At 43.8% G+C, this 27,307-nt stretch overlaps 3 protein-coding genes across 10 annotated transcripts in view; 2 read left to right on the top strand and 1 right to left on the bottom strand.

Moving 5' to 3' along the window:
* Window positions 1–213: 213 nt before the first annotated feature.
* Window positions 214–17,245, bottom strand: LOC145348057 (uncharacterized). Of its 6 annotated transcripts, none has more exons than XM_080196186.1 (2): window positions 17,044–17,245; window positions 214–2,562 (listed from the first exon to the last, which is right to left on the bottom strand). In XM_080196186.1, exon 2 carries the CDS (start codon window positions 2,090–2,092, stop codon window positions 1,229–1,231), a length of 864 nt encoding a protein of 287 aa, XP_080052312.1. In that variant the 5' UTR covers window positions 2,093–2,562; window positions 17,044–17,245; the 3' UTR covers window positions 214–1,228. The 6 variants fall into 6 exon arrangements, with proteins under 6 accessions (XP_080052312.1, XP_080052315.1, XP_080052314.1 ...); XM_080196189.1 differs by having other exon boundaries at window positions 17,188–17,208; XM_080196188.1 differs by lacking the exon at window positions 17,044–17,245 and adding an exon at window positions 14,216–14,259.
* A 306-nt stretch (window positions 17,246–17,551) lies between these two features.
* Window positions 17,552–27,307, top strand: part of LOC145348047 (uncharacterized) — a 133,130-nt gene continuing 123,374 nt past the window's right edge. Inside the window, exon 1 of the mRNA XM_080196170.1 lies at window positions 17,552–17,644. The gene's annotated coding sequence lies outside the window, so the exon portion shown is untranslated. The remainder of the gene's footprint in view (window positions 17,645–27,307) is intronic.
* Window positions 19,398–27,307, top strand: part of LOC145348010 (uncharacterized) — a 35,739-nt gene continuing 27,829 nt past the window's right edge. For 2 of the 3 annotated variants that reach the window (XM_080196107.1, XM_080196104.1), the window contains exons 1-3: window positions 19,398–21,705; window positions 24,835–24,898; window positions 25,909–26,068. The gene's annotated coding sequence lies outside the window, so the exon portion shown is untranslated. The remainder of the gene's footprint in view (window positions 21,706–24,834; window positions 24,899–25,908; window positions 26,069–27,307) is intronic. The other variant, XM_080196106.1, reaches the window with a different exon arrangement.

Raw genomic sequence — 27,307 nt, 5'->3', positions numbered from 1 at the left:
GATAAAACAGGAAACACAATATTTAGCTTACTTGAGCAAACTTTGACTCGAGCAAAATAATAAAGCACGATCTTTCCCAGAACATGAACATCGAGGTGTGATGGGCTGAAGGAACTCAGGTCTGTGAAGAGTCACCCCCGCACCTCCACCCGCTCCCCCCCGCCGCCACCACCCCCCGCCCGCCACCACCACACCCCCCCACCCCCTGCCCCACCAACTCTCTCACCATACTGAGGATAGTAGCCTTCCCAGACAGGAGAGTACAAACATTACCCATGTGTTAGTCAAACATCCATCACCTGAAGAGGATCTATTATTCACATCACTAATTAAAACAGGGTCCAATTCTACCTCATATCCACTCCACGATCTCACTTCACCAAGACACACACACACACACCCCAGGGGTATCTCTTTCAGAGTACTACAGATGGAAGTAACACAGATCCTTTTAAAGTTGCCCGTGAACAATTTATTTGTCTGAGAGTGTACTTTTTATCCTTGGAGTGAGAAAGTCAATTCACAATAACCCAGCAACAAAGTTTTTTGTACTTGAAAAGTAAAGGTTGGTTTATTTCAACATTATTGTTCTAAAAGTTAGACCTAGAAAATTATATCATTCACACAGACATAAAAAGATTAACTGCAGATGAAGGTCAACCATATTGATAAAAAATTGATGAGTTCAGTCCATATTTGGAGAAGGCCTAATAGGTTTTGAAGTTTGATTGTTGCATTGTCTGAAGTGAGGTTTCTGAAGTTGTAGAAGTGTCTCTGCAGCTGTGATGGCTTCCATTTGTTGAGTTGCCCAAGGTTGCTTTAACAGGTGAGCTTAGTTGAAGGAAACACATTCACAGGGAGGAGAGAAGGTTCCTTACCCCTGTCCTGCTGGTGTGGCACATTTAACTGCCAAGTTATTTTACAGCAGACCAGGCTCTTTCTTAGATTCCTCTCTCTGTTTCTCCCTGAGCTGAAGTTTCTTCAAGACGGTTCTCTCTGCCTTTTATTTCCAATGCTTTTTGCAGGTAAGGCAAAGTGGCCACTATTATCATGAGACTTATATAAGAAAGGCCAGTTGCTTTCCTTTTAAGGCAAGTGGCAATTCCATTACAGTTTTCCAAAGTCCCCTTATACACCCTCTCCATCACAAAGATCACTTATTTCCCCCTGTGTAAGTGTGTTGATGGAACTGGAGATAATGCTGAATGTGAATGTCTTGTCACTCAGCTTACATTTGAATGGTTTCCCCCATGTGAATTCTCTGATGCAGCAAGAGCTTTGACGAGCTTGAGAAGGATTTGCTGCACACATCACAAGTGAATGGTTTCTCCCCGGTGTGAATGCGTTGGTGTACACGGAAGGTTGAAGACCTTGAGAATGATTTGTTGCACACCTCACAAGTGAATGGTTTCTCCCCAGTGTGAATACGCCAGTGACTTACCAGGGTCGATGATTGTGCAAAGCCCCTGTTACAAACCTCACATTTGAATGGCTTCTCCCCAGTGTGCATCCGTTGGTGTACACGGAGGTTCCCTGACTTCAAGAAGGCTTGGTCACACACCTCACACTTAAATGGTTTCTCCCCAGTGTGGATGCGTTGGTGCTTCAGGAGTGTTGACGACTGTGCAAAGGCTCGATCACACACGTCACATTTAAAGGGTTTCTCCCCTGTGTGAATCCGCTGGTGTATCAGGAGATCAGAGGAACAGGTAAAAGCTTTCACACATACCTCACACTTGAAGGGTTTCTCCCCTGTGTGAATTCTCTGGTGTATAAGGAGGCTTGTAGACTTTACAAATGCCTTACTGCAAACCTCACACTTGAACGCTCTCTCCCCAGCATGAATGCGTTGATGTGTGCGGAGGTTGGATGACACTGAGAATGATTTGTTACACACCTCACACATGAAGGGTTTCTCTCCTGTGTGAATGCGTCGGTGTTTCACTAGGGCTGAAGATTGTGCAAATCCTCTGTTACACACCTCGCATGTGAACGGTTTCTCCCCAGTGTGAACGTGGCGGTGAATCACGAGCGTTGATGACTGGGCGAAAGTTCGGTCACACACCTCACACTTGAATGGTTTCTCTGCCATGTGACTGTCCTTGTTACAACAGAGGCACCTGCTGTGTTAGGAGATGTTATGAACCTGTGGAGTCCTCAACACAAACCTCATTCTTAACCAATCTCTTCCCGATAGAAATGAATCATTGGGTCATGAGGCTCAATGAATGATTGAAGCTCTTACCACACTTGGAGACCACTCACATTTCTTCTCAGGGTCAACCTGACTGACCACCCACAGACAAATCTTTGGAAAGGTTGGTTCTGATGGAAGGTTCTGCACCACTGACCAGTTTCAAATCTGATGATATGTCAAAGCTCCCCCGACCTGACCGATTTCCAGATGATGATTTCACTGCCCAACCTTCTCTGTGTTCTGCAATGATGTTAAGGGGCTGGATGTCTTCCCACAGTTGTGCAGTTGTTCTTTGGATGATGGTCAGGATCTATCTGCGGTGTCTATCCTCTGTGTATTCTCTGGTGTAGTACAGTGCAATCCTTCTGTAAAACAGGAAATGTAAACGTGATTTTCTCCAACAACTCCTTTGCTGAAGAGACTGACTCCTCAGTTTTTTGATACTTTCGAGGGATGCAAGCATCACTGACTAGGCGAAAATTTATTGCTCATGTGTAATGTAATTTGCAAAGGTGATAGTGAGCTACCCTCTTGAACCGCTGTAGCTTTTGTCACATGGGGACACTCACAATGCCATTAGGAAGGGATTTCCAGGGTTTTGACTTCACAACAGTGAAGGAACAACGATACATTTCCAAGTCAGGATGGTGAGTGACTTGGAGGGGATGTTTCTGGTGGTGTTATTCCCAGATATCTGCAGCCTTTGACCTTCTAGACAGTAATGATCAAGGGTTTGAAATGTGCTGTCTAAAGAGCCTTGGTGAGTTCCTGCAGTGGGTACACACTTCAACTACGCACACACTGCAACTACACATTGGTGGAAGAGGGAGTGAATATTTGTGGATAGGGTGCCAATCAAGTGGGCTGCTTTGTCTTGGATGGTGTCAAGTTTCTTGAACATTGTTGGAGCTGCACTCATCCAGGCCAGTGGAGAGAATTCTGGCACACTTCTGACCTGTAGATGGTGGACAGGCTTTGGGGAGTCAGGAGGTAAGTTACTCACCACAGAATTCCTAGCCTCTGAACAGCTGTTGTAGCCACAGTGTGGCTAATTCAGTTCAGATTCTGGTCCACTGTAATCTCCAGGATGCAGATGGTGGAAGATTCAGCGATGATAATGCCACTGAACTTCAAGGGGAGATGGCTGGATTCTCTCTCATTGAGTTGGTCATTGCCTGGCATTTGTATGGCCTGAATATTACTTGCCACTTGCAACCCAAGTTGAATTTACTGCATACGGGTATGGACTGCTTCAGTATCTAAGGAGTTTTGAATCTTGTCGAACATTATGCACAGTAAGAAGTCTCAAAACACCAGGTTAAAGTTCAACAGGTTTATTTGGTAGCAAAAGACACTAGCTTTTGGAGCACTGCTCCTTCAGATAAGTGGGAGTTCTGTTCATAAACAGGGCATATAAAGACACAAACTCAATTTACAAAATTTCCAACCATTATTTTGTAAATTGAGTTTGTGTCTTTATATGCCCTGTTCAGTTACAAGTGGTGTACCTCAAGGATCTATTTTAGGGCCACTGCTGTTTGTCATTTTTATAAATGACCTAGATGAGGGTGTAGAAGGACGGATTAGTAAATTTGCTGACGACACCAAAATTGGAGGAGTTGTAGACAGTGAGGATGGATGTTACAGTTTGCAGAGGGACATAGATAAGCTGCAGAGCTGGGCTGAGAGGTGGCAGATGGAGTTTAATACGGACAAGTGTGAGGTGATTCACTTTGGTAAGAATAACAGGAGTACAGAATATAGGGATAATGGAAAGACTCTTAGTAGTGTTGACGAGCAGAGCGATCTCGGGGTACATGTGCATAGCTCCCTGAAAGTTGGCACCCAGGTTGATAAGGTTGTTAAGAAGGCGTACGGTGTGTTAGCTTTTATTGGTAGAGGGATTGAATTTCGGAGCCGTGAGGTCATGTTACAAAACTCTGGTGCGGCTGCACTTGGAGTATTGCGTACAGTTCTGGTCGCCGCATTATAAAAAAGATGTGGAGGCATTGGAAAGGGTGCAGAGGAGGTTTACCAGGATGTTGCCTGGTATGGTGGGAAGGTCTTATGAGGAAAGGCTGAGGGACTTGAGGTTATTTTCATTAGAGAGAAGAAGGTTACGAGGTGACCTGATTAAGGCATACAAGATGATCAAAGGATTGGATAGGGCGGACAGTGAGAGCCTTTTACCTCAGATGGTGATGGTTAACACAAGGGGACATAGCTTTAAATTAAGGGGTGGTAATTATAGGACGGATGTCAGAGGTAGGTTCTTTACTCAGAGGGTAGTAAGGTCGTGGAATGCCCTGCCTGCAGCAGTTGTGGACTCGTCAACTTTAAGGGCGTTCAAATGGTCAGTGGATAGGCATATGGATAACATTGGAATAGTTTAGGTTAGAGGGTCATTAGATTGGTTCCACTGGTCGGCGCAACATTGAGGGCCGAAGGGCCTCTACTGCGCTGTAATGTTCTAATGCTAGCATCTCCACATCAGAACATTATGCAATCAGTGAACATCCCACTTCTGATCTCTTAGGTTCAGATTCAAAGGTAAGGACTGACAGGATAGTTCCTATCTGACTGTATACAACTGTGGACCCACCTCTGGTGGCTCTATCCCGGTGGTAGAAAAGGCCATGCCTGCAGCGTGTGATGGTGGTGTCTAGGACATAGTCATACTCAGAGCATCATACCTTACAAACTATGTCAGGCTGTTGCTTGCATACTTTACAGGACATCTCCCAATTTTGCACAAGCCCACAGATGTTAGTAAGGATGACTTTGCAGCATTGACACAACTATGTTAGCCATTGTCATTTCCATTTCCTTCATTGTTGCAAGCAGTCCGCTTAGTTTCAGTGCACTGTGACTTTTTCAAGGTTTGATACAAGGGAGTCCCCGCTCAGCTATTTCAGAGAACAGCTGAGGGTCAACCGCAATGCTGTGGATCTGAAATTACACGTAGATCAGATCAGGTAAGAATGGCAGATTTCCTTCCCTAAAGTGAACCAGGTGGGTTTTTTATGAAAATCAACAATGGATTTGTGGTCACCATTAACAGTAGTATCAAGCAGCACTGCTCAGTGACACCCAGTTTGGGTTTCACCAGGATCACTAAGCTCCTGACCTCATTACAGCCTTGGTTCAAACATGGACAAAAGAACTGAATTCCAGAGGTGAGGTGAGAGTGACTGCCCTTGACATCAAAGTCAAGGTCATTTGACCGAATGTGGCATCAAGGTGTCTTAGTGAAACTGGAATTAATGGGCATTAAACAAAACAAAACAAAGAACAAAAACATCCCGGGAAACAGGCCCTTCGGCCCAACGAGCCCGTGCCGCCATCTTAACACCACCAGTCCCCCCCTCCACCCATGACCCTTGTCTAATGTTTTATGGCCATCCACATTGAGGGAAACTAATTTAGGGACAATTTATTACTGCCAGCCTAACAGCACATCTTTGCCATGTATCTGCCCAATATACCAGCCTATCAATATCCCGTTGTATTGCCAGACACTGCTCCTCACTGCCCGCCAATTCAGCCAACTTGGTGTCATCAGCAAATTTGCTGATTACACCACCTACTCCCTCTTCCAAATCATTTATATACACTACAAAGAGAAGAGGTCCCAGTACTGAGCCCTGCAGCACACCACTAGTGACAGACCTCCAGCTAGAAAAGGACCCCTCCACTACTACTCTCTGACTCCTCTTTGCAAGCCAGTTCTCTACCTATCTAGATACCTGGCCATGTATCCCATGAGCTTTAATCTTCTCTACCAACCTACCTTGAGGGACTTTGTCAAACGCCTTACTGAAATCCATATAGACGACATCAACGGCTTGTCCTTCGTCGACCGTTTTTGTCACCTCCTCAAAGAATTCTACCAGATTCGTAAGGCAAGACTTCCCTTTTACAAAGCCATGCTGCATATCCTTAATCAGATCGCAATGCTCTAAGTGCTCATACATCCTACCCCTAAGAATCCTCTCCATCAACTTGCCTACCACTGACGTTAAACTCACCGGCCTATAGTTACCCGGGCTATCCCGCCTACCCTTTTTAAACAACGGTGCCATGTTCACTATCCTCCAGTCCTCTGGGACCTCACCTGAGTCCAAAGAAGAGACAAAGATTTGCGTCAGAGGCCCAGCAATCTCATCTCTCGCCTCTCTAAGCAGCCTAGGATAAATGCCATCGGGCCCCAGAGATTTATCGGTTTTAATGCTACCTAAAAGCCCTAACACTTCTTCCCTTGTAATCGATAGATCTTTCAATTGGTCTACCGCTCCCTCGATGACCGTACCAGATATCAAGCCCCTCTCCTTCGTGAATACTGACGTAAAGTATTCATTCAGGATCTCCCCCATTCCCTCTGCGTCTAAGCACAATTCCCCTCGTCTGTCCCTGAGAGGACCGATTTTGCCACTAGCCACCCTTCCGCTCTTAAGATAGGAGTAAAACGCCATTGGATTCTCCTTAATCTTACCTGCCAAAGCCATCTCATGCCCCCTCTTTGCTCTCCTAACTCCCCTTTTGAGATCCCTCCTTCTGTCTCTGTATTCCTCTAACGCTCTCCAGCTGCTTAGACCTGACATACACCTCTCGTTTCTTCCTAACCAGGTCTTCTATATCTTTAGTAATCCACGGCTCTCTAATCCTACCTTTCCCATCCTTCCTCCTAACCGGCACATGCCTTTCCTGCACCCATTGCAGTTCTTGCCTTCCAACAGCCTATCCCAGTCTGTATCCCTAAGCTCCTGCCTAATCCGGCTGTATCTAGCCTTCCCCCAATTTAGCACCCTCCCCTTAGGACAGCTCTCATCTTTTTCCATTCATATCCTAAAGTAGACGGAGTTGTGGTCACTATTAGCCACATGTTCGCCTACTGCAACCTCAACCACCTGACCCGGCTCATTGCCCAGAACTAAATCCAGTATAGCTCCCTCTCTAGTCGGGCTATCTACATACTGCTGCAAGGATCCTTCCAATACACATCTTACGAATTCCTCCCCGTCTGAACCTCCAGGTCTAGGCACCTTCCAATCCACCCCTGGGAGATTAAAATCTCCCACTACAACAAAAAGAACAAAGAACAAAATCAGCCCGGGAAACAGGCCCTTCGGCCCAACGAGCCCGCGCCGCCATCTCAACACCACCAGTCCCCTCTCCCCCCATGACCCCTGTCTAATGTTTTCTGTTCTTCCTACACTTGTCCAAAATGTCCCTACATATACCCTCTTCCACTGCCCGCGGGCTGTCGGGCGGCCTATAGTACACTCATAGAACATAGAACATAGAACATTACAGCGCAGAACAGGCCCTTCGGCCCACGATGTTGCGCCGACCAGTTACAAAAACAATGACCCACTAGCCTATACCAATCCCTTTTCGTCCATAAACCTATCCAGAGATCTCTTAAACGCCCCCAAACTAGACGCATTTACAACTGCAGCAGGCAGGGCATTCCAATCCCTCACCACCCGCTGGGTAAAGAACCTACCCCTGACATCCGTCCTGTAGCTACCCCCCCTTAATTTAAAGCCATGCCCCCTCGTGCTAGCTTTCTCCATCCGAGGAAAAAGGCTATCACTATCCACCCTATCTAAACCTCTAATCATCTTATATGTTTCAATAAGATCCCCTCTTAGCCGCCTTCTTTCCAACGAAAACAACCCTAAATCCCTCAGTCTCTCCTCATAGGACCTCCCCACCATACCAGGCAACATCCTAGTAAACCTCCTCTGCACCCTCTCCAACGCCTCCACATCCTTCTTGTAATGCGGGGACCAGAACTGCACACAGTACTCCAAGTGCGGCCGCACTAGAGTAGTGTACAGTTGCAACATTACACTGCGACTCCTAAATTCAATCCCCCTACCAATAAACGCCAAGACACCGTACTCCTAGCATAGTAATGACCCCCTTCCTATTCCTCAACTCCACCCACAGAGACTCAATTCCCAACCCCTCCATGTTATCCTCCCTCTGCACCGCTGTGATCTCCTCCCTAACTAAGAGTGCCACTCCCCCTCCTTTCAACCCTCCCTATCACGCTTAAAACACTTATACCCTGGAATATTTAGCTGCCAGTCCTGCCCCTCCTTTAACCACGTCTCCGTCACTGCCACCACATCTAAATTCCTCGCGAACATCAAGGCCTTAAGTTCATCTGTCTTACCCGTCACACTCCTCGCATTAAAACAGATGCACTGAAGACCCTTAGACCCACTCAGATCCTCCTTCTCCTGGGAGATTTTCCTATCATCTAGACTTAGCCTGACCTCCAACTCACTCCCACTCCCAATGCCTAAGCTGTCTCTCTCCTCTCCTCCCAACTCCCCCTCCACATTAGTTTAAACCCTGCCGAAACACTCCAGCTAACCTCCCAGATAAAATATGTGTACCCTTCCCATTTAAATGTTCCCTATCCCACTTGATCGGGGGCAAACTTTCTGCTGGTTTATACCTGTATATAAGTCATGCCTGGTACATAGGAAGATGGTTGTGGAGGGTCAGTCATCTCAGCTCCATCTCTGCAAAAGGCCCTCATGGTAATGTCCTAGGCCTAACAATCTTCAGCTATTTCATCAATAACCTTCCTTCCATCATAAAGATCAGAAGTGGGCACGTCCGCTAATGATTACATCAACATTCAGCACGATTCACGATGCCTCAGATACTGAAGCACTTCATGTTAAAATGCAACTAGATCTGAACGATATCCAGGCTTGGGCTGACAAATGGCAAGTAACATTCGCGCCACACAAATGCCAGGCAATGACCATCACCAATAAGAGACACTCTAACCACCGCCATTTGACATTCGATGGGGTAACCATCACTGAATCTCCCACTGTCAACATCCTTGAGGTTACCATTGACCAGAAACTCAACTGGACTTGCCACGTAAACACAGTGGCTACAAGAGCAGGTCAGAGACTAGGAGTATTGCAGTAACTCATCTCCTGACTCCTCGATACTCGACCACAACCACCTCCATCTAGAAGGACAGATAAATGGGAAAACCACCACCTGCAAGTTCCCCTCCAAGCTATTCATCTTCCTGACTTGGCAATATAATCGCACTTCCTTCACAGTCGCTGGGTCAAAATCCTGAAATTTCCTCCCTAACAGCATTGTGGGTCAACCCTCAGAACATGGACTGCAACAAATCAAGAAGACAGCTCACTATCACCTTGAAAGGCAACTAGGGATAGCAATAAATGTTGGTCAGCCAGCGACACCCATGTCCCATGAATGAATAAAAAAATTGCTCTTGTTAATTCAACTTAAATTCCACCAGCTGCTGTGGGAGGAGTTTGAACACATGTGCGCAGAGCTTTATTCTGGGCTTCTGGTTTACTTGTCCAGAGATGAAACTACTGTCACCTCCCAGTTAGAGACTGTTCCACATTGAGTGCCAGTCTGTTATTCCCCTGCATGGGGGGTCAGATGCAAATACTTTCTTTTGCCTCACTTGACTGTGACACATCCTCTGTTTTTTTAATTAGTTCGTGGGATGTGGGTGTCATTGGCTAGGCCAATATTTATTGCCCATCCTTAATTGCCCTTAAGAAGGTGATGAGCTGCTTTCTTGAAACACTGTGGTCCCTGGGGTATAGGTACACCCACAGTGATGTTAGGGAGGGATTTCCAGGACATTGACGCAGTAGCACTGCAGAATGGTGATATATTTCCAAGTAAGGATGGTGAGTGAATTGGAGGGGATTCAAGGTGTGTTCCCAGGTATCCGTTACTCTTGTTCTTCTAGATGGTAGTGGTGTGGGTTTGGAAGGTGTTGCCTAAGGTGACTTGATGAGTTCCTGCAGTGCATCCTATAGATGGTACACATGGCTGCCATTGTTCATCGGTGGCGGAGGGATTGAATTTTGTGGAAGGGGTAGCAATGAAATGGGATGCTTTGTCTTGGACGGTGTCGAGCTTCTCCAATGTTGTTGGAGCTGTACTCATTCAGGCAAGTGGAGAGAATTCCATTACTGCTGAGTTGTGCCTTTGTGGACAGGCTTTGTAGAGTTAGGAGGTGAGCTTTTGACCTGCTCTAGTAGTCATAGTATTTATATGGCTACATCAGTTCAGTTTCTGGTTAATGGCAACCCTCAGGATTTTATTTGTGGGGGATTCCGCGATGGTAATACCATTGAATGTCATGGGGTGATAGTTATACCCTCTCTTGTTAAAGATAGTCATTGCAGGCACTTGTGTGGCATGAATGTTACCTGCCACTTGTCGGCCCAAACCTGGATAGTCCAGGTCTTGCTGCATTTGGACATAGGCTGCTTCAGTATCTGAGCAGTCGCAAATGAACACTGTATAGTCATCATCAAACATTCCCACTTCTGACCTTATGATGGAAGGAAGATCATTGATGAAGCAGCTGAAGATTGTTGCCCCTAGGACATTACACTGAGAAACTCCTGCAGTGATGTCCTGGAGCGGAGATGATTGACCTCTAACTACCACAACTATCTTGCATTGTGCCAGATATGACTCCAATCAGCTGAGGGTTTTCCACTTGATTTTCACTGTCTCCAGTTTGTTAGGGCTCCTTGTTGCCACACTCAGTCAAATGCTGCCTTGACGACAAGGGCAGTTGCTTTCACCTCACCTCTGGCATTCAGCTCTTTGTCCATGTTTGAACCAAGGCTGTAATGAGATCAGGAGCTGAGTGACCCTGGCAGAATCCAAACTGAGTGTCAATGAGCACTAAGTAAGTGCCACTTGGTGGTGCTGTTGGTGGTTCCATCACTTTACTGATGATCGAGAAGAAACAAAAGGTGGTATTTGACCGGGTTGGATTTGTCCTGCACTTTTTATACAGGACGTACCTGAGTAATTGCCATGTAAATGCCAGTGTTGTAGCTGCACTGAAACAGCTTGACTAGAGTTCTGAAGTGCAATCTTCAGTACTATTGATGAAATATTGTCAGGGCCCATAGTATTTGCAGTATCTAGTGCCTTAGCCATTTCTTGATATCATGTGGTGTGAACTGAAAGAAGACTGGTATCTGTGATTCTAGGGACCTCCAAAGGAGGCCAAGATGGATCATTCAGTCAGCACTTCTGGCCGAAGATTATTGCAAATGCTTCAGCCTTATCCTGTGCACTGATGTGCTGGGCTCATCCATCATTGAGGATGGGAACATTTAAGGAGCCCCCTTCAATGAGTTGTTTCATTAGTCAGCGCCATTCATGGCCAGATGTTTTCAGCAGGGACACTGGACAGTGACTAGGAGCAACATGGCTATTTTCTTTCCTCCACCCAGGCTCCCACCTTTCCAAGCACTGTGAGAGCAACCGAAAAGATAGTCAGGTAGAGTGTAAAATGGGCTATCAATTCACAATGAGCTTGTGTTGTGCTGGAAAAAAACAGGTTTAACCTTAGAGTACATGTTTAACATATAAAAAAACACGATGGACAAATGTTTATTCAATTGAAAATGTGAAACTTCTTCCCTTGTTTTGCAAAATTATTGAAGGAAAAACCACTGGGAGTGAACAGCAGCAACAGGACAAGCTCAAGTATATTCCACCTCCGCAATGCCAGCACCAAGAGGAAACTGAACAGCTCCTTGAATGGTAAGAGGCTAAATCACAAACAATATCCCATTTATATTGGCGTTACCCTTGACTGAACACTTATAGACAAAAACATCTGGCAAGATGCCAGCACAAATCAAAATGTGAAACAACCTCTGCAAACTTGCAGATGGGCCATCAATAGGTTCAGGCAGCGGGCGATCGATGGGGTCATCCATCCCGACTGTCTACCCCTCTACTGCGGTTACATTCACAGCCAAGTGTTCCTGGAGAGGAAGCATGCGGTGTCCACGGGCGCAGTTGATGCCTTCCGTGCCCGTTGGGCACCGCAGGGGCTGAGGTGCCTTATAGACCCCGACAATCACATTTTGATTTGACTTGTCTTAAGTTTCCTTTGTACTTTTTGTTTCTGTTTGGGCCGTTCCCCCTCCTTTTGGGGAGCTGCCCCCTTTTTCTTTGTCCGAGTGTAATTTAAGTTTGTTTGCTTGGTTCCACCCAAAAGACCGACCCAAAAGGCTTTACCTCTCCATGGTGAGGCTTTGTGATGATTGGGGTTTAAATTTAAAATAATGGTCTGGTTGTGCTCTGAGCAGGTGCAATATCTTTACCAATGAATTTGTCTTTAAATGCTAGTTATTGCTGATAAATGTTACTGAGGGACAGGATCTTGTTAGCAGACTGCTCCCTGTATGTAATAACTTGACCTGATTCTGAAGAGTTTCCATCTGAAACAGGCTCCATGAAGTTTCCAACAGAAGACACATCTTTCTTTAAAGAAGAGTTTAAATGTGCAGAGTGGACTAGGCAGGCCTGAATCTATCCCCCTGGAGGGCTCATGAGCTGCATGGATCTAATCAAATTATCCTACTTGGATGGAAGTAATCTAATTGGGTGGCCACATGAATGTTCTCCTCCCTCTGCCATTCAAAATGGGGAAATCCTGTTGTACTGAACTTTTCCCCAGGCTAAATCATCCCAGGAGCAATAAATTGGATTAAATTGAAGTTTTTCTACTTGATTTGATTTTATTATTGTTACATTAGCACACAATGAAAAGTATTGTTTCTTCTTTGCTATACAGATGAAACATACTCTTCATAGAGAAGGCAGAGTGCAGACGCGCCATCAATAGGTCCAGGCAGCGGGCGATCGATGGGGTCATCCATCCTGACTGTCTGCCCCTCTACCGTGGTTACATTCACGGCCAGGTGTCCCTGGAGAGGAAGCATGCGGTGTCCACGGGTGCAGTTGACACCTTCCGTGCCCGCTGGGCACCGCAGGGGCTGGGGTGCATTATAGATCCCGACAATCACATTTTGATTTAATGTTTTAAGTTTCCTTTCAACTTTGTTTTTTGTTCGGGCCGTCCCCCCTTCCTTTTTGGGGGGCTGCCCCTTTAATTTGTCCCTAAGTTAATTTGAGTTTGTTTACTTGTTTGGCATGCAGAAGAGCACCTCTGCAAATTTGTTGGTTCTTCATAGAGTGCAGGTTAGGAACCTCAGCTCTTGCCACCATTTATTCAACTGCAGAGTACTATGAAGCAGTTTGATGCAACTCATCGCACACGGGTCTCATAGATATGCTGTCATGGGTAACCCTCCAAACAAGTCAACTTCCTTGGCTCCCAATAAGTACTGAGCAACATCTTGCTCCCTCAAATAAGTAGTGAATATTGCAACAAGAAGCTCCTGAAAAAGGTCTACCTCAAACCAAACTGCCACTGCACAAGGATGTTACCAATCCACCTGCTTGTCACCTCCCAGCACACCAGCCTGTATCATTCAGACCACCATGCCAAGAAATAACAGCAGAAACCCAATGACAGTAGGGATGGAACCAACACAATAACATGAAAAACAGTTTCTGATCACTGATGCTTCAGCTAGAGGCTGGCAGGGTGATTACTGCACGTTAAAATAAATTTTGGCAGGAACTACTATAAGCTAAGGAAAACATTAGTTCAGCATAGCTGATTAGAGCGTTCTGGCTTATCCTGGGAAATTAGATACACTGCACTCCGGCTGCAAATCTCAACTTCAGCTATCATCCGCGGCACGGGGCAAAACTATTAAATCCAAGCCCAGGCTTTTGGGGAGGGCCAAGGCCTTCAGATAAAATCTTTAAAGAAGGCATTAAAATACATTTTAATAAATGTGTTGCTGCACCTCTCAAAATTACACCTCACCTTCTCATATTCAGTAATGACCCATCAACAAAACTCAGGCTGTAAATCAGAAGGGAACTGCTTCCAATAAACACACTCAATATCCAACACACAGCTCCAATCAAACAGCTCAGCACAAAGCACCGAGTAAACAGGTCTCTCAGCTGGATCTTCTCACACAGCATAAGGGGAATTTCCACACCTGATTCCCCACAGGATAGTCAGACTGCCTGAACATTAGTGTGGATATGATGCAATGTAATTATTATAAATTCTGCTCCTTCACTCACCATCTCCTGACTTGGTTTTCAGTCCCTACAGGAAGTGAAGCAGCTGTGAAAGAGGAAGAGGAGAGAATGGGCACAGTGGGTGGGCTCTCTGATTGACGTCTCTCACAGCCAATCACAATATTTCTGGAGTAACAGGAGTTTCCTGAAGCTTGGGAAACTGACCAGGGAAATGGAGGAGACTTTGAGCAGCAGATCAGGTGGAGGTTTAAACTTGTCATTGTCCCATCTGAATAAAACCTCACTTATTACAGCTGCTGTCTCAGTTCATAAAAACAAATTACTGCATATGCTGGAATCTGAAACCAAAAGAGAAAACGCTGGAAAATCTCAGCAGGTCTGGCAGCATCTGTAAGGAGAGAAAAGAGCTGCGATTCAGTAAGAGATTGAGCCGATGCTTGCGGGGAGTGACTGTGCATATTGCAAAGCGACTTTGAGTGTGATTCCTTGTTCTGGGATTGACTGTGTGCATGGAGAGTAACACTGTGACTTAGGGAGTGACTGTGACTTGGAAATTTATTCTAGGGGGACTAAGTTTGAGGAAGTAGAACAAGGGTTGACCATGGGGCCTGAACATTATTTATTATGTACATTATTTATATAGATGATTTGGAGTTGTGTACACCAACTGTGGTCTGTCAAAATTCCAACGCCGGCACATCCACATCAAAATTTGCAGATGACATGAAGATGAGTGGCATAGTAAAATGTGCAGAGGACACAAAGTTTGCAAAGGGATATAGATAGTCTAAGTGGGTGGGTAAGGGTCTGGCAGATGGAGTACAATTTTGGTAAATGTGAAGTCATCCATTTTGGTAGGAATAACAGCAAAATGGACTATTATTTTAATGGTAAAAAATTGCAGTATGCTGCTGTGCAGAGGGACCTGGGTGTCCTTGTACATGAATCACAAAGTTGGTTTGCAGGTGCAGCAGGTAATTAGAAAGCAAATTGAATTTTGTCCTTCATTGCTAGAAAGATGGAGTTTGAAAACCATGAGGTTTTGTTGCAGCTGTATAATGAGCCTGTGAGGCCACATCTAGAGTACTGTGTACAGTTTTGGTCTCCTTACTTGAGAAAAGATAAACTGGCATAGGAGGGGTACAGAGGAGATTCACTAGGTTGATTCTGGAGTTGAGAGGATTGGCTTATGAGTAGAGACTGAGTAGACTGGGGCTATACCATTGGAATTCAGAAGAATGAGGGGAGAGCTTACAGAAATATAAGATCATGAAAGGAATGGATAAAATAGAAGCAGGGAAGTTGTTTCCACTAAGTGAAACTAGAACGAGGATGCATAGCCTCAAAATAAGGGGGAGCAGGTTTAGGACTGAATTGAGAAGGAACCTCTTTACCCAAAGAGTTATGAATCATGGAATTCCTTGCCCAGTGAAGCAGCTGAGGCTATCTCATTGAATGTTTTTAATACTAGGATAGATAAATTTTTGAACAGTAAAGGAATTAAGGATTATGGTGAGAAGGCAGGTGAGTGGAGCTGAGTCCACGAAAAGCTCAGCCACAATTTTATTGAATAGCATTGCAGATCCGAGGGGTCAGATGGCCTACTCCTGCTCCTAGTTTTTATGTTCTTATGATGATGTGGAGCTGCTGGTATTGGACTGGAGTAGACACAGTAAGTAGCCTCACAACACCAGCTTAAAATCCAACAGGTTTATTTGGAAAGCTCGTGCTGGTGTTGTGAGACTACTTACTGTTCTTGAGGTGGTGTGTGTGCGCAGCAGTCAGAATTAGGAGGTGAGAGAGACGAGGGACAGCGGAAGGCAGGAGGGCACAATGCTGGTGAGAGTAATCCTGATTAAATGTCACTGAGGTGAAATGTTAATTTTGTTTCTCTCTAGATGCTGCCTGAACTGCTGGATATTTCCAGCACTATTTCTTTGGATTCCAGATTTTAAAGAATCAGAAACAGACCATTTGGTCTATCTGCTTTCTGTCAGTGCTTACGCTCCACAACAGCTTTCTTCCTACCTATTTTATCTAACTCCATCAACCCTTCTATTTCTTTCTAACCTCGTCTATTACCTGGATATCCATCAAATATATCAAAGCTATTTGCCTCAATCGTTCCCTGTGGGTGCAAATTCCACATTCTAATCATTCTCTTGGGAAATAAGTTTCTCTTGAATTCTTCATGGGACCTATTACTGACCATCTTATATTTCTGGCCCCGAGTTTTAGACACCCCAGGAGTGGGAACATCACCATTGAACCCCAAATTCTTAATGTGAAGATTTCTACGATGCTCACACCCCACCTCCCCCCCAACCCGGCCATAGCCGCCTCTTTTCTATTGAAGAGGGTGCTAGCCTATTCAGTCTTCCCTGAGAGATACAATTTCTCCATTCTCAATGTCATACTTAGTGTTTTTTCAGCCCATACAAGCTCATTTTTAACCTGTTGATCTCAACTATGTACAGCTCTCATAAAGTTCAAGACAAGTTCAACATCACTTCACTGCTTTTCAATCCTAGTCCTCAAAACGGACCCCAGTGTTATGTTAAATTTTTTAAAATATCTTCATTGAGCTGCCTTGTTACTCTTAATAACTAATTCTATCCTTGCACAACTTGTAAATAAGGCCTTTGATCCTCCTTAATCTCTAGTTAAAATAATTTGTCTACATGAATTCATGAAGACAAACTGTTGTTATTTTCAAAGCTCCATCAAACCAGCCCCTGTCTACACTTCCCTAAAGTGCACACAGACAGATCTTGGAATCCAATGGGACAAAATCCTGTGAATGCTGGAAATCTTCAGGTCAGGAAACATATGTGGAAAAAGAAGCAACCTCTCTGCAGCCTTTCACATACCCGACCACACACTCCTCCTCCTGTATGTCTCTGTTGTCCAGCCACGGGGAATGCTGTGACTTGTGTGACTTTTTCCTCTTCAGTTGTACACAGAGAATCTCCTGCAATGGTGAATCTTCCCACCGCCATCGCTCTGGTTCCGACCAAGGGTCAGTCTCTGCTTTTCAATTCGGTTCAGCCGCTCGGGGCTCGCGCTTCCTCACATTCCAACTCCCGAACGCTCGCGCGGCAGAACTACAACTCCCATCAGGCACCGCGGGGCTGACTCTGCCCCTGATTCCTCAATGCGCAGGCCCGGGGGTCAAAGGCAGTATGGGTAATGTAGTTCCTACCGGGCGAGAGTCTCAAGCGGCTGCGCAGAACTGGGCGGAACATTTTGCTATGTGATTGGCTGCGCCGAGTGATTGACATATCTATTGATGGCACGTCCGCTGGTCACATTCCCCATAGCTAGCTCTGATTGGCTGCGATAACCGTCAATCAGAGCGCTGAGCTGTTTGATTGGAGCTGTGTGTTGGATATTGAGTGTGTTTATTGGAAGCATTTCCCTTCTGATTTACAGGCTGAGTTTTGTTGATGGGTCATTACTGAATATGAGAAGGTGAGGTGTAATTATCTGGGAGGGACAGAGACACATTTATTGAAATGTCTTTTAATGTCTTCTTTAAATATTTTACGTGAAGGCCTCGACTTTCCCAAAAGCCTGGGCTTGGATTTGACAGTTTTGCCCAGTGTTGAGTCTGATAGCTGAATTTGTGATGTGCAGCCTGAGTGAGTGCAGTGTATCTAATTTCCCAGGATAAACCAGAACCCTTCAATCAGCTACACTGAAGCAATATTTCTCTGAGCTTCTTAGCATTTCCCGCCCATTGGGTTTTTTAAAAATAATTCTGGAAATCGGGGGAGAAATTTCAAAATCTCCATTGAATTAACATTCCTCCTGAGTTTTTTTATATTAAACACATACCCTGAATATCAAATTGGTGTTCACCAGTATGACTGGAGTTCATAGTGAATTGATGGCCTGTTTTACACTCTGCTTGACCATCTTCTCCATTTCCCTCACGGTGCCAGGAAAGATGGGGGTCTGGTTGGAGGAAAGAAAATAGTCCCGTTGTCTGCTCCTGAAAACAGAGGATGTGTGGCAGTCAAGTGAGGAAAAAGAAAGGACTGCATCTGATCTCCCAGGGGAGTAGCAGATTGCTCCACTGTGAGTGCCAGTCTATGAGGAGTCAGACCCTTCAGCAAAGGAGGAGAGGGAGTTGGAAGAAATCATGTTTCTTTTTCCTGTTTTACAGAAGGATTGTACTGTACTACACAAAAGTGACACCACGGATAGATCCTGGCCATCACACAAGAAACAGCTGCACAGCTGTGGGAAGACTTCCAGTCCCTTCACAGCATTGCTCAGCAAAACCATCATGTGGAAATTGGTCAGGAGAGCTTTGACGTATCCACAGATCTGAAACTGGTCAGTGGTTTGGACCTTTCCATCGGAAGCAACCTTTCCCATGGTTTGGCTGTGGGTGATCAGTCAGGGTGAGTCTAGTCAGAAGTGTACGTGAACTCTAAGTGTGGTGAGAACTTCAGTCATTGACTCATTCCTGTAGGTGCAAGGCTTTCTAAGTATGTGCTGTCTGAGCACATCTGCACATGTTTGTTACATCTCTGAATGCAAGATACAATCATTGTCCAACTGTTAACACAAGGGCTGCAATATGGATGCAAAACGATTCAAGTGTGATGTTTGTAATAAATGTTTTGCGACATCCACGAGCCTCCTGATACACCAGAGGATCCACACTGGTGTGAAACCCTTCAGATGTAAGATTTGTGAGATGACCTTCACCCAAGACTCCCAACTCTTGAGTCACCAGAGGATTCACACTGGGGAGAAACCATTTGTGTGTGAGGTGTGTGACAAATCTTTCTCATGTTCATCAGCCCTGCGTGTACACCAACGCGTTCACACTGGTGAGAAACCATTCGTATGTGAAGTGTGCAACAAACCATTCTCTGACTCCTCAACTCTCCGTAAACACCAACGCATTCATAGTGGGGAGAAACCATTTGGGTGTGAGGAGTGTGACAAATCATTCTCGCAGTTAACAACTCTCCGTGTACACCGACGCATTCACACAGGGGAGAAACCATTCACATGTGAGGTGTGCAACAAATCATTCTCACAGTCCTCAAATCTCCGTGTACATCAACGCATTCACATAGATGAAAAACCATTCCCATGTGCGTTATGCAACAAATCATTCTCAAATTCATCACAATTCCTAATGCACCAACACAAACATACTGGGAGAAACCAGTCACGTATTGGGTGTGCAACAAATAATTCTTGAACTCATCATCCCTCTGAACAACAACGCATTCACACAGTGGAAACTGTTCATGTGCAAGATACGTGACAAATCATTCTCAAATCCTGGAACTTCCATATATACCAATGCATGCACACTGGGGAGAATCCATTCATGTAAGCCGTGTAGCAAATCATTCTACAGTTAAAAAATCTCCGTAGAGACTGATGCATCTAAACAGCTATAGAAACTTTTCATCCCTCGGCGGGAGAGAAACTATTCTAGCTATACAGGAGAGAAACTATTCTATTGTGAGGTGTGTGGTGAGAAAGCCTTCGCAGGATCAACCATGTACACCACCATATTCACGTAAAGGAGTAACCCTTCAACTGTGAGGTTTGTGATGAAGCTTTCCTGATAGCTTTGACCCTTCTGCGACATCAGATGATTCATAAAGGGTGGAAACCCTTCACTGTAATGTTTGTGATGAGTAATTCACACACTTCTCTGAGCTCCTGAAGTACCATGGATCCATACTGGTGATAAACCATTCCAATACGAGGTGTATGACAAGTTCTTCACGGTCAGAGTCCATCAGTGCACTCACATGGGAAAAATGCTATCTATCTGAGTTCTGTAATAAAGTCTCCACACAGTTGTTGGAAGTCCTGGAACATCAGTGAACCCAGATGGGAGACAAACCCATCCATGTAATATAAGCTAGGATTGTTTTACCTATTCCTCCTCTCTTGCCAAACGTTGACAAGGATGTGGAGCTGCCTTCCCTTACACTGAGAGTTGTCTGTGGTGTTTACTCTCCAGTGCTCACACAGGGAGCTGTCTGTCTCTAACCTCTCCTATCAGTCCAATCATTTCAAGGTGAATTTAACCTTTGGCCAGATTGCCATTTGTCACCAAAAGATAGCATCAATACAAATGGAAATTCTTCTATGAATCCAGCATCCTTTCGATTCCGCATTTGAAACCAGTTTGTAGAGTGCCTTCAAAGGATGATGATGTGTCCCTATACATCATTAGAAAGGAAATAATTGCTGTATTGTGTGTTCCAGTTTTAGTTTCACTTTTGCTGCAAGAAACACAGCTCCTAATGTCTCCCAAGATATATAACTGTGTAAAACTGTTGTCTTAAGCCTGATGCTTAATGAATGAACCTACAATGTGTTAACGAATCCCATATACGTGAATGGTATCTTATGTCTGGTACAGAAATGGACTCAAGGACGTATACAGTAAATGAGCACAACATAGTGCATAGCAGTGATTCCTTCTGTGTCATGTTAGTGGTGGCTAAAAGACATTTCAATAAAGGCACACACGAGGACAAGAATAGAGAAAGATCAAGTACAAGTACAAGATGGTGAACACTGATAATTTGTGCTACACACATGAGAAAACCATTGATATTGTGCTCAGTCTGCTACAAAGCTGCAACATCAGTGAGTGGAAAACACAACATGGTGACTGTGAAAATCTCGCGAGTCATATTGTCGAGCAAGTGACTAGATAAAAACTGGGAAACAGACAGATTTCTTGTGGTTGGACTGAGATGCACAGCTTGTTAGTTCCATGAATGGGACAGTGTGTCGAGAGGCACAGCACTGAGTTAGCTCTGTCAGTAAAGGTAAGTGACCTGGGTGTAGACTTGATCAGTAACGAGCAAGGGAGAGTCAAAGCAACAAAACCTCATAAATATCAGCCAGAGAACGTTGTGATTATAATGAGTGCCACTGGGAGTTGCTGAGCAATAAATTGGAAAGAAAGCAATGATGTCATTGCTCCATGTTCCCAACTTAACTCACTTAAATAGCTACAATGACACTCATCCCAGGTACTGCAGCATAAAGAATGCTACAGGAATATTGTGTCTACAAAATTCCCCAGTTTGAATTAGGATGCAGCTGACCTGCCATCCACAATGAAAATCTTTAAACAAAGTACAGAGCTATGGCTTCTTCATTCAGGTGTGTCTGAACCAGACAAGCAAACTATAAAGATTTGCTTAGCAATTGGGATTGAAGCTCTACCCAGGCTGATCATGTCAGGATTAATAGACGAGGAGATCACCAAATAATATGGACTGCATTGAATCAAGTTAAATTCCTGTATTCATTGATTAGACTTCATGTCATTTCACCAACAGCATAAAGAAAACATACACCTCTTTGTCAGCAGATGCAGAGAAAAGGCTACTCATTGTGATTTTTTAGATGCAGAGCTGGCAGACTGTATTGTTAAGTTGATGATTACACCCATTCCCATGGAAGGTTTTCAGAAAGATCTGTTAGACAAACCTGAAACATACAGCACTGAGGAGCAACTCAAGAATGGTGTAAGAATGAAGCAATTGTTAGACGTGACAAAACTTACAAGCTGTGCATACAATCCCGATTGTCACACACTTACTGAAACACGCAAATCTGGCAGCACATGTGGAAGATGTGGACAATTAGATGCACCAAGGAAATTCTCAGCATTTCATCAGTTCTGCAAGACATGTGGCAGAAAGGGCCATTGGCAGCAGCAGTGCACTAGAGCAAAAGCTGATGGAGTTATGTATTGATCAGACCATACACAAATGGTACCTTTCAAGCAGTAAGAATGATCATCTGCTATCCCATCAGAAACTTGCACATGAGGTGGTTGACAAACCAGATAATGTTAGTGAAATGTGTGATTAAACAAAGTGCTGAGAGCACATGCTTTGTGCTGTCAATGTAGATATCACCACACCACCATAAGTGTTTGCCAAGATTCAAATCATATATCCAAAGAAAGTTAGTAACTTCATTATTGATAAAGATAGGGAAGAGGCAAGTGCCAACATACAAGCCCTGCAAATTTTAAAAGGTCTGTACTCACACATATGGAAGGCCATGGTGAAAACTACCAATCAGAAACTTTCAGCATATAATGGTTCCCTAATCCCATATGTAGGGTTCATAATACTGAAATGCAAGTACAATCAATCCTGCTAGATATCACAGATATTCTATGTCATAGAAACTAATGGCCCAGCAATTGCAGGTCTATCAGCATGTCATGATCACACATGGGTAACAATCCAAGGAATCAGTCAGATGTCACAAAGCATTACGACCTCAGCAATTACCCATATCATCTCATGTAATGATCTAACATCCAAATATATAAAATGTTTCAACAAAAGTGATACAGTTTCCAGGATGTCACAACATCATAGTTGCAGGAGAATGCAAGCCATCAATTGATCCACTATGTAAGTGCAGCATCCGTATCCAAGACAAATTGAAGATCAAACTGGATATACTAAAAATGATGGAATGAAAAGGAAAAGTACACGAGCACATATACTGAAACATATGTCACAAAAAAACTGGATCATTGAGAGTACTGCCTTAATCCATGATGTTTAAACACAGCTATGAAACATTATCCTCACAAAGTGCCCACATTAGAAGAGTTAAGTCTGAGATTTACAGGTGCAGAATTCCACTACTAGTTGACTACTTATCCTAGTACCTCTTTGACAATTACACAGTATGTTGCATGTACTCAAAGTGCTATTTTGAGTTAATCTGACATGACGAGAGAGATATTTTTGGATAAAGGTCAGTAATTTATTAAGAGTCATTTCAGGAAATGTGTGAGAAGTAAAATATCAGTCACAGTACTAGTGCCCTCATTACCTGAGATTGCCCAGCTGAACAAAAAATTCACACACAGTGAAATCCCTAATTCTGAAATGTATACATAGCGAACAAGATCTACACACTATGCTGTTACACCAGAGAGTGACAACTTCAAGTGCTACTATTCCATCAACAGCAGAGCTCAAAATTGGAAGACCAGTGAGCACCAATTTAACTACCCTTAGTCACTCTACTCTCTGAGAGACTAGATAGCAACTTTTAAAACTGCAAATGATGGTCAATGTACATAACAGAAATGCAGATGTGAATTACACTTGGGAACACAAGTTTCAATGCGAGATCCCACAGAGGGTACACGGCAACCAGCCAAGTGACAAGGATTTGTTCGGAACCAAAATCCTATGAAGTTAAAGTGAAATGGTGAGGCCCGACTGACGACAAATCAAATCCATTCCATCTCCTCAACCACCATGCAGTACTATTGCATCTAGGACATGATCCCAAATATAACCATGAACTTTCAAGAATGACAGTCTTAGAGATTACTGTGAGAAACTAAAGAGATTTCCAGACAAGGTTATCATCACAAAATCTGGGTGTAAAACCTTTACTCTTTAGAGATTCATAGAACCATCAGTTCCGTGCAATTATGTAATGGTAACTAAACATTAAAATATATTGCAGATATCCATCTTTAGAAGGAGGGTAAAGTATCATTAAAAGAGATGGGGGATGTTATTGTATGCATTTAAGAGGATGAATACATATCCATAACATCACTAGAAGGAAATGATATATGTATTATGTGTCCTAGGTTTAGTTTCATTTTTGCCGTAAGCAGAGTAGACAACGCAGCTCCGAATGTCTCCAACTATACAATTATCTAAGAATGTTCTCATGTAGTTAACTCTGAATAAATGAATTTAAAATGTGTTAATCAATCCCTTTTGTGTGATTTATGCCTCATACAACAAATAAGTTGAAGGACTTGTATCATAAGAACAAAGTACACATCACTTACTGACTCATAATGAGGCCAAGAATGCAATCAGATACTCAGTGGTTAGAAAGGTTTCAGCTTCTGATCTATCAGCACAAGCACCCAGGGGAGGAGCCATTCCTGGAGTAGTAATGGAGGGATTTCAATTAGCCTCAGCATCTCTAGCCTATGGAGGGGGAAAATCAGCCAGGAATCCCGTTCCTCACCAGTGAAACCAGCTGGGAAGTCAGGGGGAGGTCAGGATGTGACTCGGCTGTGACGGTCTCTGTTCTCTCGCGACATTAACTGTCTGTGTCTACACATGCTGATCGGCTGCTGAGGCAGAGCATTAGAGGCCACTCTATGTCCAGCGTCTGTACTCCAGATCAGTTCCTTGAGGATTGGAGGGAATGTGAGAGGACAACAACTTGTATTTATAGAGTGCTTTAATATAGTCAAAATCCCAAAGTGTTTCATAGAGACGTGATCAGAGAAAAATTAACACTGAGACAAGGAAAGATACTAGGAATGGATGTCACTGTACCTCTGGGAGGATTTTCTTAGCCACAGGAAGTAGGTGATTCAGGAGAAAGTGTGTCAGGATTTTCCCTGCTGTGGACAAGAGGGAAAACCTCAATAGTTTCCACAGCATGATTTATCTCTCTTGAAGATAGTTACAACTGTCACACTCCTGAAGACGGGGGGAGTTCTTTGTCCTCCCAAATCCATAGGGATGAGTTTATGTGGGTCTTGATGTGAGCAGAAGTCCACCAGCTTTGAAGCCCTCAGTTGGAATACGATTGGGGCCGCAGGCTTAGCTGTTTTTCATCTGTTTGATTGTTTGTTGCAGTTTTCCCATCGAGAGTGACTCACCCATGGATTCTACTGTCAAATTGAGACAGCAGCTGCAATAAGTGAGGTTTTATTTATATTGGACAATGTCTCCACCTGATCCGCTGCTCAAAGTCACCTCCGTTTCACTGGTCCGTTTCCCAAGCTTCAGGACTCTTACATTACCCCAATTTGAATTTTAAACGTTGTTCCAGATGGTGTGTACAATGGTTATTGCCTCAAACCTTTATTTACATATGACAACATGAAAGATCACATGGGCAGCATGGTGTCACAATGGTTACCACTGCTGCCTCACAGCTCCAGGGACAGGGGTTTGATTCCTGGCTTGGATCACTGTCTGTGTGGAGTTTGCACATTCTCCTCGTGTTTGCATACGTTTCCTCCAGGTACGATTTCCTCCCACAGTCCAAAGATGTGCAGGTTAGGTTCATTGGACATGGTAAATTAACCCTTGGTGTCCTGGGATGTGCTGGGGTAGCTAAGCAGGGATAGGTCCGGGGTGGGATTGGTGTTGGTCCAGACTTGATGGGCTAAATGGCCTCCTTCTGCACTGTAGGGATTCTATAATTCTATATGGGATCCACAGTGTAGAAAGGGATTTATCCAAACATTTTCCTTTTTGTTTACAAGTCACTCCACATAAATGGTCCACTATAAAAATTATCACGCTTGATGAAAATAACTCTGTTCATTCTAGTCTGTTCCAATTTTGTCTGTCCCTGCACACACATTGCAGATACAGGGTGAGATCTTCCGGTTGTTCACAGATGGGATGTTCCAGTCTCCCTAATGGTGCAAAGCTGCCATGGGTTTCCAGGCAGCATAGGGTGAATTCGCTGGGAAATGGCATTGATATCCCACGGCTGGGTCACCTTCCACTGCCAAGAAACATGTCAGAGCGAGGCCAGAGAATCTCACCCATAATCTTTAAAATGTTGAATTCTTCATTTCCAAGTGATATCCCTGAATTAACATCCTCTGTAAATGTTTTGGAGCAGATAGAAACGAGAAAGAGGCTGTGAAGTGAATTATGGTCAGACTTTACCATCACTTTCTCTCTCCCAAACAGGTACTGGTTGAAATGCTCCCAAACAAGGACAATATCTGGACACTCCTTCTCAATCTGTGCATAGCGTTGAAAAGTTTATGTTAATGCTCTGGATACAAACACTTGTCCTTGCTGCATGAGGATTGCTCCATGTCCTGTTTCACTGGCATCTCGCTGCAAGGTAATGTTAGTGTTCCTTGAAAAGATTTCTTTTTAAATTATGCTCTTTGCAGTTCACAGCCTTAGCTGATGTCATTGTGGCACCAGGTTGTCTCCCAGAGTCCTTTTATTGCCATTTAAATGGGGGTTGTTCATTTTTATTTTGGGATCTTTTATGACTGCATTGTTAGGAAGAAAACTGGTTGGCAGGTCAGGTGACAGGAGCTTTTTCATTTTCAGATCTGAGCTGCCAGTTTTAGTTTTAGAAGGGATAGCAAGCTGAAAAGAAGTGTCTCTCCCTGTCTTTTTGGAAATTCTGTGGGTTAGCTGAAAGCCTTCCTGGAGTAGAAAATTTGCTGTTAGTGGCTTGATCAGAGTCAACATGGGATTCTGACTTCAAACTGTGCTGGGTGTGTCAAGAGGACTACTAGAACTTACAAGACAGAGTTTTCAATTCTTCAACCAAAGGACTCAATTCCAGTATCACATGGGCATTAGACTTTGCTGTGCTGAACTCATTTAAAGGAGTTTATTTATGGGATTGGATTGATTGGAACATCTTCGATACATTTGTTAAGGGTTATGCATTATTGTGGTTGTTTTGTTTTTGTTTGTAATTGATAGAATGTTATTGCTAATTTTCTTTCCATACATGTTAACTATATTCTTAAATAAACTTGGTTTGATAAAAACTCCCAGTGGGTCATTTGAATCATACCTGAAGTGAAACATATCATGCTTATTCTAGCCAAATTCAAGATGCAAAACTTATGATCCAGACAGGCTTTATAAAACACTTTGAAGTTTCTGACCTGAACCGTAACAACTGAGGGCTCTCTTGCAGAAGTAAAATGGTCTTTCTTGATTGATTTGGGATTATTAAACTCAAAGACAATGAGTGGTGAGCATATTTATGGTTTCTTTTCAAGTATTATATTCAGGTTTAAAGAGGGAGTGCCTTGTGGAATAATGGCTCAGAAGTTCCTTGAGGGTGGAAGAGTTCATGCAAGGTGGTTTACAAAAGATGACTAAGACAAAGCTTTTGGAGTTAGCAAAAACATTACAGTTGATATTGCCTGACAGCAAAAGGAAAGGGGAAGTAATTATGGTGATAGCTCAGCATTTAAAATTGCCAGATACACAGTCAGTATCATTGGAAATGGCTAGAACTCAATTACAAATGAAACTGCTTGAACATGAAAAGAATTAAAACAGTTTGAATTTGAAACAAAGGAGAGAGAACAATGAGAGCCAAAGAAAG

Source organism: Carcharhinus amblyrhynchos, chromosome 9 (assembly GCF_965287045.1).
Source record: "Carcharhinus amblyrhynchos chromosome 9, sCarAmb.v2.hapA, whole genome shotgun sequence".
NCBI lineage: Eukaryota > Metazoa > Chordata > Chondrichthyes > Carcharhiniformes > Carcharhinidae > Carcharhinus > Carcharhinus amblyrhynchos.
Note: the sequence above shows the minus strand (reverse complement) of the source record. Positions and strands in the feature narration are given on the sequence as shown.